The sequence below is a fragment of the Oncorhynchus mykiss genome, chromosome 28, assembly GCF_013265735.2.
Source record: "Oncorhynchus mykiss isolate Arlee chromosome 28, USDA_OmykA_1.1, whole genome shotgun sequence".
In the NCBI taxonomy this organism is placed as follows: domain Eukaryota; kingdom Metazoa; phylum Chordata; class Actinopteri; order Salmoniformes; family Salmonidae; genus Oncorhynchus; species Oncorhynchus mykiss.
In genome coordinates, this window is record NC_048592.1 from 32263567 (window position 1) to 32279368 (window position 15802).

General features: G+C 40.5%; 1 protein-coding gene and 6 non-coding genes across 9 annotated transcripts; 6 read left to right on the forward strand and 1 right to left on the reverse strand.

Moving 5' to 3' along the window:
• Window positions 1-76: 76 nt before the first annotated feature.
• dcnl1 (DCN1-like protein 1) lies at window positions 77-3452 on the reverse strand. Its single transcript, NM_001160591.1, is given in 7 exon segments — window positions 77-724; window positions 970-1066; window positions 1216-1298; window positions 1402-1532; window positions 1776-1944; window positions 2379-2592; window positions 3408-3452. Coding segments are annotated over 7 exon segments (774 nt in total). The 5' UTR covers window positions 3411-3452; the 3' UTR covers window positions 77-647.
• Window positions 3453-5648: 2196 nt separating this feature from the next.
• On the forward strand, window positions 5649-10814 carry LOC110508999. Of its 3 annotated transcripts, none has more exons than XR_002471387.2 (7): window positions 5649-5800; window positions 7747-7893; window positions 8176-8335; window positions 8961-9101; window positions 9494-9628; window positions 9742-9829; window positions 10098-10814. It is a non-coding gene; the product is annotated as an uncharacterized LOC110508999 (transcript). The 3 variants fall into 3 exon arrangements; XR_002471385.2 differs by having other exon boundaries at window positions 5650-5800; window positions 8176-8351; XR_002471386.2 differs by having other exon boundaries at window positions 5650-5800; window positions 8182-8351.
• Window positions 6594-6664, forward strand: LOC118944912. The gene has a single exon (XR_005040316.1). It is a non-coding gene; the product is annotated as a small nucleolar RNA SNORD2 (small nucleolar RNA).
• LOC118944913 lies at window positions 7601-7675 on the forward strand. Its single transcript, XR_005040317.1, has one exon. It is a non-coding gene; the product is annotated as a small nucleolar RNA SNORD2 (small nucleolar RNA).
• Window positions 8028-8098, forward strand: LOC118944911. Its single transcript, XR_005040315.1, has one exon. It is a non-coding gene; the product is annotated as a small nucleolar RNA SNORD2 (small nucleolar RNA).
• Window positions 8708-8888, forward strand: LOC118944909. Its single transcript, XR_005040313.1, has one exon. It is a non-coding gene; the product is annotated as a small nucleolar RNA SNORA81 (small nucleolar RNA).
• LOC118944910 lies at window positions 9232-9411 on the forward strand. Its single transcript, XR_005040314.1, has one exon. It is a non-coding gene; the product is annotated as a small nucleolar RNA SNORA81 (small nucleolar RNA).
• Window positions 10815-15802: the final 4988 nt, after the last annotated feature.

The following is a 15802-nucleotide window of genomic DNA, read 5'->3' on the forward strand; positions in this document are numbered from 1 at the left end:
CAGGTATCAGCTTTGGCAGAGAGAAATATGACAGACAAGAGTGCATCACCATTATCAACACACATCAAATAAATATAAAATTGAAACATTTATTACCTTACACATTTGTACTGGAATAGCATTATGATTAAAACTAACAAAAATTACAATCAAATGTTTTTGTACTGTTCTGTCACACAAGTCTCATAAAACAAAATTCATATTCATAGCAGGAATGCACACAAAGTATTAAAATTTAATTTAATATTTAAAGAATGACATTCCCTCACGGACCATCGTGTTTAGAATACGATACAATTGTATTTGTCTTTTTGGGGTGTCGGTTTGCTTCACGTGAACCTCGACTGTGTCAACTAAACACTGGGACAGGAACTGTAAGGTCCAGGATGGCGACTCCTCTCCAGTTGGCTAGAGTTGACACGAAAAAAGCCCCATACTAAAGATAAAATCCCAAACCACCACAAGACGACCGACGAGGAGATATGCCTTTTATATTGTCTGTTGTGTAAAACATCTCAGTCCTGAGGGTTGGAAAAGGCAACATAGATCTCAGCTCAGTGCAGTCCCCTGTGCTCCGTTTCTCCGCCTCGGTTGTGTGTTTTTTGTATAAACAAACGTATGGACGTTCCTCCGAGTTTGGGCGGTCCCTAGACAGCGGTGCTTTTGGTCCCAATGTGCAGTCGTGCAAACTCCACAAAATCGTCAATGAGGACTGGCCATGCTCCTTGGAGGAAGGAGACAAAAATGACAGATGTTTCATGCATAAAATTCAACTTTCTTTCTCTAAAAGGAAGCACACAGATACAGGGTTAAGCAAGAAAAAAATACTTTTCAACTCTGGTGGTTGTTGGGAGAGGCAACAAGTGGGCTGGCTCCATATTATTCCATTCACAACTGATTACATTGTCATGCACCTGACCTGAGGCAATGGGTTGCTATAGTTCAGCCTTAGTACACAAAAACACAAACCTTCCTCGTCGTAATTGGACATGTCATCAGTTATCATTGTGCTGAAGTCTAACAAGAGGTTCCAGGTGTCCTTAGGGATTGATCGTTTATGGTGCTCCTGCGGGGAAAGAAGAAAAAATAAAAATGTGCATTATAAGAAACAACTAGCCTGTTTGTTGAAGCATTCAACTGAAGCAAACCCATCCAATTTCCCCTCTGTGTGGATCAATAAAGTATACTCAATTCAATTAAGAGAAAATATCTTACCACTAAAAATTTGTTCCACAGGTCCAGGAATTTGAATCTTCCAGCCAGTACTAAATTCCAATACGCAATTGCCATTTCTAAGTCTAGAAAATGCACAACAATGAGGACATGTCTGAGAGAAATCCAAGTCCAATGAGCAGAGTAGACTATGAAAATAGATAAGGAATGTCAAAATGTATTGCTTACCCAAACCTTTCTGGCCAGGATTCTTTGCAAAGTTAAATGTGAACTGGTAAAAGTCCTTAAATTTCCCATGGTCTTTTAACTCTTGCTCCATTTTTGGTAGTTGGGCTTTTAGTTTCTCTATACTGTCACACCTGAGGAGAACAAAATAAGCTTTAGCACCAAGTACAAGTTTAAGGGTTAGCCTATCTGATGTGGAGAAAGAAGAGCTTAGCCTACATTCTGTTACACAACTCAGTGGCTGATGGACGACAACAAACAATTTCCTCTATAATTACATGATGAAATGAATTAACACAACACACACACACTTGTTGTCAATTAAATTGGCCCCAGAAATGAAGTGAAACCTCTCTCTCTTTAAAGGCCATCCTCACCCTTGTTCTGCCATCCCATCCATGAACTCCTGTCTGGAGAACTCGCACTGTGTTGCAGCCCGGAACTTCCAGGCGATGAAGAGCACACTAATACTGGCCGGATCCAAGCCCAGGTCGTCACAGAACTGCTGGATGCCATCTATTCCAATCTTGTTGTCATCTTGTGGGTCTGAGTGAAGGATAAGGCAAAAATAAGGTGTTTAATTAATACTTTGCCACTTTTGAGCAACTTGACTGACAAATATATGAATTTATTTGATGATATCCATTTTTATTTGATTTTGGTGGTCAAAGGTAAGTTATGTGTTTCGACATTATGCATGGCCTATGGCAGTTTTTATTTTTACAGTCAGTTATACTGCTATTGTTTTTACTTACAGTACCATAGTACTATCTTGTGCCCTTGTGACAAGCCCTCTGTAGCTCAGTTGGTAGAGCCTGGTGCTTGCAATGCCAGGATAGTGGGTTCAATGGGATCACCCATACTTAAAAATGTATGCAAGCATGACCAAGTCGCGATGGATTAAAGGGTCTGCTAAATGGCATATATTATTATAGTACATCCAGCATAGACAGAGATGTGAAAAGAAAGATGACATTTACCTCTGTATCTGTTGTAGAGTTGTTCTAACCTTTTCTTGTCCAACACTCCCTTTAGATTTGGATGGTAGAGGTCTGGATTTTGGAAAAAGTTGTCTGTGGAGACATCTAGTTTCCAGTCATTCTGTGACAGACAGGTCAATGCCGTCTTCTCATTTGATTGTGTGAAGATCATGAACTGTCTAACTTTATCCTTCTGTGAGGACTTCAGCTTGTTCTGGGGAAAAACACAGACGTTTACAGAACAAACACAATGACAGAAATGTAGCTCTCCTCATGCTCAGAATTGTGAGCTTTCAAAACGGTATAGCCTTGGGTAGAAATTCCATCCCTGGCAACACTTGAGTCTGCAAACCTGACAATACATGCATTGCACACTTCTTCTGGTGTCATCTTGCCAAGCAATAAGCATCATCTTGGATGCATGTTATAATAGCTGGCTTGTAGCCACGGAGGTCGTTTTGGGAAGCTACTTAGCCTAATGACTTTCCTCTAGGTATCAAGACAACACCGCAAAACTGCTTAATCGACTATACATGAACGGTTTGGATGCAGAAAAGTATTGGCATGACATACGGGGGCTGAGCACAACAATTACGTTATTGTGACATTCTATCCAATATCCACAGCGTTCATAGGCTAAACAAACAGGCCTAGTCAAAGCTATGATCCGCGACGGCGCATAATGTTCATTTGAACGAGATTGGCCGGCTTCTTTAGCAACGTTTTAATCTTTAGATAGCTAAACTGACTGTCTAGTATCTGTTGTTGACTAGAACTATCTGACAACCTACTTATGCTGCAGTATTGACAAGCCACCTAGGTTGTTCAATGACAATGAAACGAAATACAGTCGAGTTGCTGAAAAGCTAAATAGCTAACAACTAGCTAGCGTTACCTTTGCAACGCTAACAGATAACCTTTTAAACAAGTATGTTTAAATTCAGTGTTTAGGGTGTTCATTTGATCAATGGTGTATGACATAACTAAAAATAAACATAAAAAAAATAGATAAATAAACGTATTCTTCACCATGTTTGTAATTGCCCGACTCCCTTTTTCCCATCCAGCTGCCTCGCTCTCTTCCACCTTTTTCCGCTCATGCGCAGTTTGGACACAACAGATGCCTGTCATGTAGCTACATTTCACTTTTCCAGGTCGCCATATGTATAGTCAGACATGGTCCGTATGCATGTCTACGGCCTACGGTTGACAGACTGTAGCATAGTGTATCTTATTTGACATAATGGTTGGTTAGTGTATCTTAACCATTGACATAATTCGGCTTGTCACCAAAAGCACTCAAAAACTTCTACAGATGCACAATCGAGAGCATCCTGGCGGGCTGTATCACCGCCTGGTATGGCAACTGCACCGCCCTCAACCGTAAGGCTCTCCAGAGGGTAGTGAGGTCTGCACAACGCATCACCGGGGGCAAACTACCTGCCCTCCAGGACACCTACACCACCCGATGTCACAGGAAGGCCATAAAGATCATCAAGGACATCAACCACCCGAGCCACTGCCTGTTCACCCCGCTATCATCCAGAATGCGAGGTCAGTACAGGTGCATCAAAGCTGGGACCGAGAGACTGAAAAACAGCTTCTATCTCAAGGCCATCAGACTGTTAAACAGCCACCACTAACACTGACACTGACTCAACTCCAGCCACTTTAATAATGGGAATTGATGGGAAATGACGTAAATATATCACTAGCCACTTTAAACAATGCTACCTTATATAAATGTTACTTACCCTACATGATTCATCTCATATGCATACGTATATACTGTACTCTATATCATCGACGGTATCCTTATGTAATACATGTATCACTAGCCACTTTATACTATACTATGCCACTTTGTTTACATACTCATCTCATTTGTACATACTGTACTCGATACCATCTACTGTATCTTGCCTATGCTGCTCTGTACCATCACTCATTCATATATCCTTATGTACATATTCGTTATCCCCTTACACTGTGTACAAGACAGTAGTTTTGGAATTGTTAGTTAGATTACTTGTTATTACTGCATTGTCGGAACTAGAAGCACAAGCATTTCGCTACACTCGCACTAACATCTGCTAACCATGTGTATGTGACAAATAAAATTTGATTTGATTTGATTTGATTTATAATGGTTGGTTGGTGGTGGACACTATTTGTGGGTGGGGCAGAAATGCTATGCTAGTATACCAGATATATAATTTACTAGATCAGATACCACCCAAAACATTAATCCTGCCCGGATACCAGATTCTTATATTTCAAACTGAACAGATAGACAGACACACAATACCTCTTTACCAGCCCCAACCATAAGAATAAAATACAGAATATGTAAATTGCATATATTACAAAATCTCTCAAAGGTATCATTAATATAGCCACTATTGTAATTAGTATTCTGTTCCCATGATATTGCAGTGTGCAATCACCAAAATATATATTGTATAATAATGATCTATCTATACCACTCATTACACAAACACTGGAATCAATGCCAACCAATTACATATGTTTTGTAATGTACTCCATGTTCTCCATTGAGTCTCATTAAAAGATGCAGTAAAGATCACAATGAACCGCAAACAGAGTTTGCTGAGTTTGCTGTAGGTTTTTTATTTATGCATTTTCTTGCACAATGATTTTTTTGGCCACTAATGATGTTTTAATAAACATCTCTATTTTGCATTTAAGCCTCAGTTTTGTATTTTTGACATGGGGCTAGGGCCGGGACAGCTATAACTAATTTGATAATAATCCAAAACATTCCAAATGTATGAGTGGTAAAACAGGGCATTTTGACATGAGAAAAATAGGAGTCTGATTGAGGTTAGAAATTATTTTATAAAACTGATACAGTATGTTGTCTTGGCAAAGGTACTCCTGCATCCTTGCTATCCCAGATCCTTGGGACGTCCCTACTCCATTGAAGGTGACATTTAAAATGGTTAAGGTTAGGGTTAGGTAAGGGTTAAGGTTAGGGTAGGAGTTAAGGTTAGGATTAGGGTTAGGATTTAGGGTATGGACGTCCCCAGGAATACAGATAGCACCTACCATTACATTTTCCATTCCCAGAACTTTGACATGATGAGGACGCCGTAGCAACCGAAGCACATGCAATTTGTGCTGTAATATCATTCCGTTCTAAAATATAGTCTACATTTTTAAAATAAAAATCTTTATAGAATGAAACGTCACAGTATTAACACATAAAACACAAGTATTTGTATATTAAAAAATATTGTATTGTTGTGTTGAGAAAGTATTTTCGAATAAATTGAATTTTTACATTTCAGTGAAAATAGTCCGGCCATATAAAAGCGCTTGTCCTCCTGCGCGTAGGTCTTTCCAGTCGCATGTTGAAGTTGGAGAAGGATCATGTCTAGCAACTCTCCTGATTACAACAGGTAAAACAAAGAAACTTGTCTCATTTACAATTATTGTAACAAATTAAAATGACATGTATTTATAGATGTTCGTTTTCCATGCATCTTGCAGATATTCAGAGGGAACTAGGTGGGTTACGCCGGACGCATTGGCATTCACTTAGCTAACGTTATCTCGCTAATGTTAGCTACTTTAATTATCTGCGCAGATGGCAATTCATATCCGACTCGTGTAGTTGCTTGTAACGTGTATGCAGTCAACTGTAGTAGTTACCAAGACATAATTTGTATATTTGACTGATGGAATCAGACCTGATTAAGTTAATGTGTCATCCTTGGCCTAGTTCCAGCTTGCTCGGCTAAACTAACCTTTAACTTGCGACGCACTGAGTTGGCTGGCCGCAGGATTAAAATACACATTTAGAAGGAAATAAAATATTAGCGAATATAAATTAATATTGTCGAATTTCGTAGGCATGTCAGTCAGCCTCACCTGAGATTACCGTACGAGACACGTGCCCAACCAAGGTTGGTGAATTTGGACAGCACAGGCCTAACTCGATAAGCAACAAGTCATTTAGAATTTTTGGACGATGTGTTAAATATTGGTATCCCATCTTTCGGAAACGAAAACTAATTATGTAGACAACTTTTTGTAGTTTACTCTATCACACATTTTCCAACTTCCCACGTGGCGACTTGGGTTTTTCTGTAAGTTAATCAAGTTTTTTTGGTTTCTCAGTTTTTCCATCTCTGACCCAACTCTTTTTGCGTACCACTTGTTATAGTGGATTTCAGTTCTGTGGGGAGTGTTGAGTGAAATGATGGCATTTCATCTTTCGGGGCAGACCTGATAATGGTGACAACTTTTAATACTGATCACTCAAACCTCAAGCGTAAGCCTGCAATTAACTCAATGTCATCTCACACTTCTCATCGAAAAGTGTGAACAGAATACTCTCATTGTGTTTAGAGCATCTGGAACGAGATTAATCTTCATTTTGAAGATATGGCCCCTGAAGGAGACACTCCTTAGGGTATGAGTGGTTTTCAGAAGCCGTCAGCCATTCAAGCGGGCAGTCATTCCTTGTATCAATGGCTTGTTGACAGCAAAAAATACACTGAACAAAAATATGTCACAATTTCAAATATTTTACTCGTTTACATTTCATAGTACATTTAATTGAAAGAAATTCATTAAGCCCTAATCTATGGATCTCACATGACCGGGCAGGGGTGCAGCCATGGGTGAACTATCTGGTGACAGTGTAGTCCGTCCCCTCGCCTCTACCCGGGCGCAAACCAGGGACCCTCTGCACACATCAACAGTACCCATGGCTCCACAAAAGCCGCGGCCCTTGCAGAGCAAGGGGAACCACTACTTCAAAGTCTCAGAGCAAGTGACGTCACCGATTGAAGCGCTATTTAGCTCGCACCACAGCTAACTAAACTAGCCGTTTCACGTCCGTTACAACAGCTCTGGTTGACATTCTTGCAGTCAGCATGCCAATTGTGCATGTCTGCCATTATGACAACTGCACATTTGTGGCCTTTCATTGTCCCTGGCACAAGGTGCACGTGTAATTATCATGCTGTTTAATTAGCTTCTTGATTGATATGCCTCACCTGTCAGGTTTATCTTGGGAAAGTATAAATGCTCACAAACAAGGATATTAAAAAATGTATGCCCAAAATTTGAGTACAGCTTCTTGTCCATATGGACATTTTCTGGTGTCTTATTTCAGCTCATGAAACATGGGACCAACATTTAACATGTGTTATTTTGGCTTGGTATAATTGCTATTTAAATTCTTGTCTATTGAGTGACAAGATGCCATACCATCTTTCGGGACTGACACAGCAATGGAGAACTACTTTCTGTATTACTGATCATTTAGTCAATTGTCACCGGGCAACGCAGGATTTAAGTGCTGATCCTGGATCCCTTTTACTTTTTCCCTTCACAGGCTGCAACGTCATCGCCCAAGCACGGGCAAGACTCTATCCTGCAGAATTGGACCCTGGCTCAGCAGGTATGCTGTGCCTGAGGTCTGGATAAATGTACATGTTTATCCGACCCAGGCGGCATATTCGGATAATCTACAACTGAAAAGGTATATTCTTCCTGCAAAATCAGCTAATTGGGTTAAAGGAGGTGACAATCTTTTAGGATTATTGTAGTCGATGACTGCATTAATCTGAAAGTTGGCCTGACTACTTAGCAAGGGATTTCTGTTCTGTAAAAAGTGAGTGAAATGATGGCATTTCATCTTTCGGGACAGACCTGATAATGGTGATAACCTGTTATACTGATCACTCAAGACCGTCTGTCCTGTATAATACATTGGCGCCAAGAGCAAATCGCCATGACGTTTTTGTTTTGTCTGTTTTCTTAGATCCAGAAGGGGCTTCTGGCTCTGGGGGACTACATGGGGGCCTGCCATGCCTAATTTGGGCACTAATGTCCGCAAAGAGATGCAGAAGCTGCAGACTGAGTCCCCCCACATTGTGGTGGGAACTCCAGACTGGATGTTTGATGCTTAACAGGTGACGCCTGTAAGTACTCATCAGTGTAAGTATCTGCTATCTGCTATCTGACTGGCTTGTAATTCAAATGAAATTGTATTTGTCACATGCACCAAATACAACAGGTATAGATCAACATTACTGTGAAATGCTTGATTATAAGCTTTTAGACAAAAATGCAGAGTTAAATTCAGAAAATATATGTATATCTTGTCCATTTATATGCTTCAGATGTCTTAGTTTGGCTTGACCACGGTGCAGATTTTAAGTTGTGCCCATTTTACTTGTAAATATATATATTGATTTCTGGATTCAATTCTAGAGCCTTGCTGTAGAAAATAGAAGGTAAACCTTGTTGCCACAAGGCAATCAACATGGGCTTGTCTCTGCCCCAGCCACCCCACTTCCATATAAAAGAACTGTGCTAAAATTGCAGAATCCAGGTAACCCTTGGTTTAGGCAATAATGCTAGCAGAGTATTGTGTGGAAGGAGAGCATTTTGCACTGTGCCGGAAAAGAGTTGTGGTCGAACCTCTTTCTTAATGTTCGTTGACCTCATGTCTCGAGGCCCAGTGCAACAATTAATCAGTGACTTAAGATTAGTGCATTTCCTCCAGTTGTGATTTTTACTGGTGTTTCTTTAAATGCTGTGCAGGTGGTCCTCCTGTCAGCCACCATGCCTACTGATGTGCTAGAGGTGACCAAGAAGTTCATGCGAGAGCCCATTGGCATTCTGGTGAAATAAAAGGAATTTCCCTAGAGGGTATTAAGCAGTTCTACATCAATGTAGAGTGAGGTGGGTAGCGTTCAGGAAATACATGACTCTTGTGGGCGTGTATACCTGCCTTAATGTTTCAGGACCGCAGGAAGACTAGCTGCTGCCATTTGTAAATATTTTGTGTCTGTAGTCATTGTGTATAGTGTTTCCCTTCTTTTTAAAGCACCCTGCTAAAATTGTGGGGGCGAAGCCTGTGGGCTTGGCTCTTGCGGTCATGTAAGCATGGGTACACCAAGGAAGGACAGTAAAGCCAGGGTTGTAATGAGGCTTGGGTGGACCTCTTTCTTAATGTCCCGTGTCCTTTGTCTCAAGATTCTGTGCTACAATTTCTGGTTATTTTCCATTTAGAAGTGGTGTATGTTGTAAGGCGAGTCTGGTCGCTGAAATTGTTACCCTCACATTAATTCCAGGAGTGGAAGTTGGACACATTGTGAGACCTGTACGGGATGCCAACAGTTACTCCGGCAGGCATCTTCCTCAACACCAGGAGGATCTGCTGGCTGACTGAGAAGATGCACTCAAGGGGCTTCACGATCTCTGCTCTGGTAAGACCATCAGACACATTGCTCCCTGAAATATAATGCATTTAAAATTTCTGTCGTGTTTGGCATGGGGTTGTAATTTAAAATGTAGGTTGAAGTAACACTTTGTTTTCCAGCATGGTGACATGGACCAGAAGGAGAGGGATGTCATCATGAGGGAGTTGGCCTGGCTCAAGCAGAGTACTCATCGCTACGGACTTACTGGTGAGAGTAGAATCTCACTCTTATCTAACTGTCATGCGTGACTTGACATATCTACATGTATTTGTTATCCCAAATGGGTTTTCCTCTGCAACTGCCCTTTCATGGCTTAGCAGTAACACCTTTTGGGAGATGAAATGTCTGTTCTCCACCACGGGCTTCTCTCTCTGTAGGAATCTGTTACTTAATGTCAGACTACATTTACAAAAATGTTTTATAAATCTGATTACACTTATACTTGAGTTTAATATCTTTTTGCTTTGATATCCAGGCTCGGAATTGATGTGCAGCAGGTTCCTTGGTCACCTTCCTACAAAGAGGGAGAATAATATTGAGTGAGAAGTTTGCCTATCTTGACTCAGACTTCTGATATTTGTAAGATATGGTGGTCATGGACAGTTGATTTTAACCTTGAGTTTCTGGTTGAAACCACAAGCTATCAAGACTAAACAATATGGTTCTTACCAGTCATTTATTTCATTGTACAGTTAAGGTGTGTGGTTTTAGGTAGTTGTGGACTGACTGGTATAAGTGGTATTATGTCTGCCAATTATTTTATGGTAACATACTGCATCTTGCCTATGCTGTTCTGTACCATCACTCATTCATGTCTTTATGTACATATTCTTTATCCCTTTACACATGTGTATAAGGTAGTACTTTTGGAATTGTTAGGTTAGATTACTCATGCTTATTACTGCACTGTCGGAACTAGAAGCACAAGCATTTCGCTACACTCGCATTAACATCTGCTAACCATGTGGATGTGACAAATAAATTTGATATGATGTGCGGTGTAATGAGTCTGCTCCAATGTTATTGATTTGGCTCACCTGGATATTTTTATTTTGACTTGAGCGTACCAATCACCCTTTGTCAAATCATCAGTGACTATTTTGTGGAATGTTTTTCCTGCTCAACTTGTTTTGTGTGTAGCCATTATCCCTACAACTGAAAGCCTTAATAAAACCAACTCACTGTACTATGATACCATGTAGTGTTAAATATTTGGTGAATAACCTACTTGTTACAATGACAACTTGCATGTTATTTGAGCCATCTAGACCAGTGGTTCCAACAATTTCACTAACTGAAATGCTTACTTGCAGGCCCTTAACAAACAATGCAGTTTTAAAGATTGTTTAGTGACGATGGGTACCAACCCACTACTGCCCCTCAGCATAATGACAAAGCAAACACAGGTTGCCTTGTCTGCTAATTTATAATAATAAACATCACAATTACATGTGTTCTGACCCTTTGCTCAGTACTTTGAAGCGCCTTTGGCAGCGACTACAGAATTGAATCTTGGGAATGACACTACAGGCTGAGCACCTGTTTTTGGGAGTTTCTCCATTCTCTGCAGATAAAGTATTTTGTCACGTGCTGAAAAAACATGCTTACTTAAAAGACCTTAACCACCAATGCAGTTAAGAAAAAATATTAACTAAATTAAAGAACAAACACTAGGCATCTACAGAGGGATACTGAGTCACTGTCACAACTGATTAATTTTTTTTATTTTTTAAAGATGTGTGCCAGCAAAGCCACAAACAATACATTGTGCTATGGTGACAAACGGTGCCCACAAACTGTTAGGACACAACTGCAGAGCTTTTCAAAATGGAGTGAATCGATACAACTACACCTGGTTATCAGCGGAGCCTTGTCTGACGGCAAGTTATAGCAGCCTCATACTACCTAATGAAACATGGCTGAAAATGTGTTTTCTACTGACAATTGATGTTCATACTATTGCATAAGGGGATGAGTGGAAAAGAGACCTAACGGTTCATTTTGATTAAGACATGAGCGAGCTAGGCTGGATGTGGCCAACTATATTTGTTCAGCACTTGTGAAATGTACGGTGCCGGAATTCAGAACGTCAGTTTTCTACCTGTACCCCAAGTTAGAACCGTAGGATAAGGGGGGCATATAAGCAGACAATGAAAGCTCTTACAGTATTGGTGCACATATAGGCTGTGCACAAAGATAGTAGCTTACTACACAACGTACACTCAGCTACAGTATACAGTGCCATCAAAGTGTTCAGACCTGCTGACTTTATCCACATTTTATGTTATTGTGATTACTTTACACTAAGGGGGAAAAAATATTAAGTTAAATACTTGAAAGTACTACAGTTTTTTTAGAATATCTACTTTTTGTATTTTGCCAACTTTTACTTCCCTACTTCCCTTTTTTTTACTCCATACATTTTCCCTGCCACTCAATGTGTTTCATGTTGAGTGCCTTGCAGGCCAGACAAATTGTTTAATTCACACTTATCAAGAAATCATCCATGGTCATCCCTACTGCCTCTGATTTGGCAGTCTCACCAAACCCATGCTTGTTTGTCAATTATGTCAGTGTTGGAGAATGTGGCTTTCTGCTTGGTTATGATGCTACAGGCTTGGAACCTGTATTTGGGGAGTTTCTGCCATTTTTCTATGCAGATCAAATAAAAATGTATTTCACATGTGCCGAATACAACAGACCTTACAATGAAATGCTTGTTTAAAAGCCCTTAACCAATGATGCAATTTAAAAAACAGTATGAGTAAAGAAAAACATAAATAGCAGCAGTAAAATAAGAATAGCGGGGTTGTATACAGGGGTACCGGTACAGAGCCCTCTCAATCTCTGTCAGGTTGGATGGGGAGCGTTGCTGCACAGCTATTTTCAGGTCTCTCCAGAGATGTTCAAGTCTGGGCTCTGGCTGGCCCACTCAAGGACATTTAGAGACTTGTCCCAAAGGCACTCCTGCTTTATCTTAGATGTGTGCTTAGGGTTGTTGTTCTGTTAGAAGGTGAATCTTCGCCCCAGTCTGAGGTCATGAGCACTCTGGAGAAGGTTTTCATCAAGGATCTCTCTGTACTTTGCTCCATTCATCTCCCTTGATCCTGACTAGTCTTCCAGTCCCTGCTGCTGAAAAACATCTCCACAGCATGATGCTGCCACCACCATGCTTCACCTTAAGAAGGGTGCCTGGTGTCTTCCAGATGTGACGCTTGGCATTCAGGCCAAAGAGTTCAAACTGGACCAAGGCCCTTCTCCCCCGATTGCTCAGTTTGGGAACAGGAAGGATTGGAGTGATGTTAAAATGTGTGGATTAGACTGGGACAAGGCACAATTGAAAATTACAGTGACTATGCCTGTTAGCTGATATGTCACTCAAGACATTGTAGATGGGTAAAATATACACTTTGGATGGTGTATCAATACACCCAGTCACTACAAAGACACAAGCGTCCTTCCTAACAGTTCCCGGAGAGGAAGGAAACTGCTCAGAGATTTCACCATGAGGCCGACTAAAACAGCTACAGAGTTTATTGACTGTGACGAGAACTAAGGATGGATCAACAACATTGTAGTTACTCCATAGCACTGATCTAATTCACAGTGTAATACAAAGTGTTATGTTTGGGGCAAATCCAATATAACACATTACTGAGTACCACACTCCATATTTTCAAGTATAGTGGTGGCTGCATCATGGCTGCATCTTGTAATCGTTGAAAGACTGGGGAGTTTTTCTGGATAAATAAGAAATGGAATTGAGCTAAGCACAGACAAAATCCTAGAGGAAAACCTGGTTCAGTCTGCTTTCCACCAGACACTGGGGGATGAATTCACCTTTCAGCAGGACAATAACAAAACACAAGGCCAAACCTACACTGGAGTTATTCATCAAGAATACAGTGAATATTCCTGAGTGGCCGAGTTACAGTTTTGCCATAAGTCTGGTTGACAATCTATGGCAGGACCTGAAAATGGTTGTCTAGCAATGATCAACAGCCAATTTGACAGAGCTTGAAGAATTTTGAAAATAATAATCAGCAAATGTTGCACAATACAGGTGTGGAAAGCTTTTGAAGACTTACCCAGAAAGACTCACAGGTGTAATTTCTGTCAAAGGTGATTCTAACATGTATTAACTCAGGGCGTTGAATATTTATCTAATGAAGATATTCATGTTTTATTTTTCATTCGTTTTTTACAAATGTTAAACATTTTCTTCCACTTTGACATTACAGAGTATTTTGTGTAGATTATTCACAGATGACAATTCCATTTTAATCCCACTTTATAACACAAAATGTGGAAAAAGTCTTGGGTGTAAATACTTTTCTGAAAGCACTGTATAGAACACAATAGTACTGTTTCCGTTTGTAGCAATAAAGCAGGCAAGTTTGTATGGCCTTTAGTTTAATCTGTTGAATTTAGCTAGGTGGATACGCACTCAGGCATGTTTGTATAAATTCTCCATATCTCAGTACCTCTGTGTAAATTGGAGGCAGGCAGGTTAGTTATAATTATAGTCTACCTCAGGGGCGCTGAGCACCTCAGTGAATGTGTAATTGGCTATGATATGGTAAATGCATGTATTTTTAGCACATGAACTTTGTTCTTTGACTCCCACGTTCACAGAAGTCAATGCAATTATGCTGGCAGGACCGCATTGGGAGGGTAGAGAGAAGAAAAAATAAACTAATTGGACATTTGGATAGAGATTGGCTGATTCCACAAGGACCAGTTCTGCTGCATTGTTAAATGTTTTTCGGATTGAGAATCAAGTCTTCCAAAGGGCTGGAGAAAAACTGGTTGACCTTTGTAAAGCTCCGATAATATCTTAAAAGTGATAAAAACAAGAAAATTGAATATATTTGGGTAGTTGTGTCACTCTGAACAGGACCTTTCAATGGCAAAATGAAAGTTACATGTGCACTGCAGTAGTAGCTATGAATTGTGAGAGGTAGGTTGTTGGACCGTGTTTTGGGCCCCTCTTAATCATTTGTGTGAATTATTCTGTTGTGCAGTTGCCTTGGAAACAGGCCAGATGTTTGGAGAATGGCTCATCCCAAAGATATTCCTACACACCACTTTCAGAACAAGTCGTGGGCCATTATACAAAGAAAACGCACAAATAGGAAAAAGGCCCATGAGAAAATATGCCCAAAACAGAAAGAAAGGCGGATTTTTTGGGGTCCGTGATTTTGGGATATCTCTCCCCGATTGAACATGACATTTTAAAGTTAAGGATGTGGTTTAGGATAGGGGCGTCCCAAGTATCCTTCATAGCACTGACCAATTTATTTGGTTTTGAACGATTCAACCAATTCTTATCTTACTTATGCAACAGATCAGAAATGCACTTCCTCAAAACTATTTGTAACTGACATTATGGAGACAGAACAGTCCCAATTTTTTAAGTTTTACATCAACAACAATAGAGCTATAGTTTTGAGGCTACTGTCTCTGAGGCATGCATGACATCATGCTGTAGCAATGGGCTAGGTGCCTCTTCAACTCTCCCCCACAAATCTTTGAGTCAGCCTGATCTGGAAAGACAAAAACATTTGAAGCTGATACACTCACTACATGACCAAAAGTATGTGGACACCTCCTCGAACATCTAATTCCAAAATCCTGGGCATTAATATGGAGTTGGTCCCCCCTCCCCTTGCTGCTATAACAGCCTCCACACTTCTGGGAAGGCTTTCCACTAGAGATGTTGGAACATTGCTGCTGGGACTTGCTTCAGTTCAGCCATAAGAGCATTAGTCAGGTTTGGCACTGATGTTGGCAATTAGGCCTGGCTCGCAGTCAGCATTCCAATTAATCCCAAAGGTGTTCGATGGGGTTGAGGTCAGGGCTCTGTGCAGGTTTTTCCACACAGATCTCAACAAAACATTTATGTATGGGCTTGCTTTGTGCATGGGGGCATTGTCATGCTAAAACAGGAAAGGGCCTTCCCCAAACTGTTCCCAAAAAGTAGGAAGCACAGAATCGTCTAGAACAGTGGTCGCCAGCCAGTCGATCACTTCAAGGCATTCCTAGTCGATAACCAAATATTTCTGTAGAAAAACCAACAAACGACAAAGTCTTGCGCTCGTTTTTAAAAAATATCGTTGAGCTGTTGTCGGTAGGTGCACTAGATTCAAAAGTCCTGCGCACCGGGTAAGCAAAGTGTTC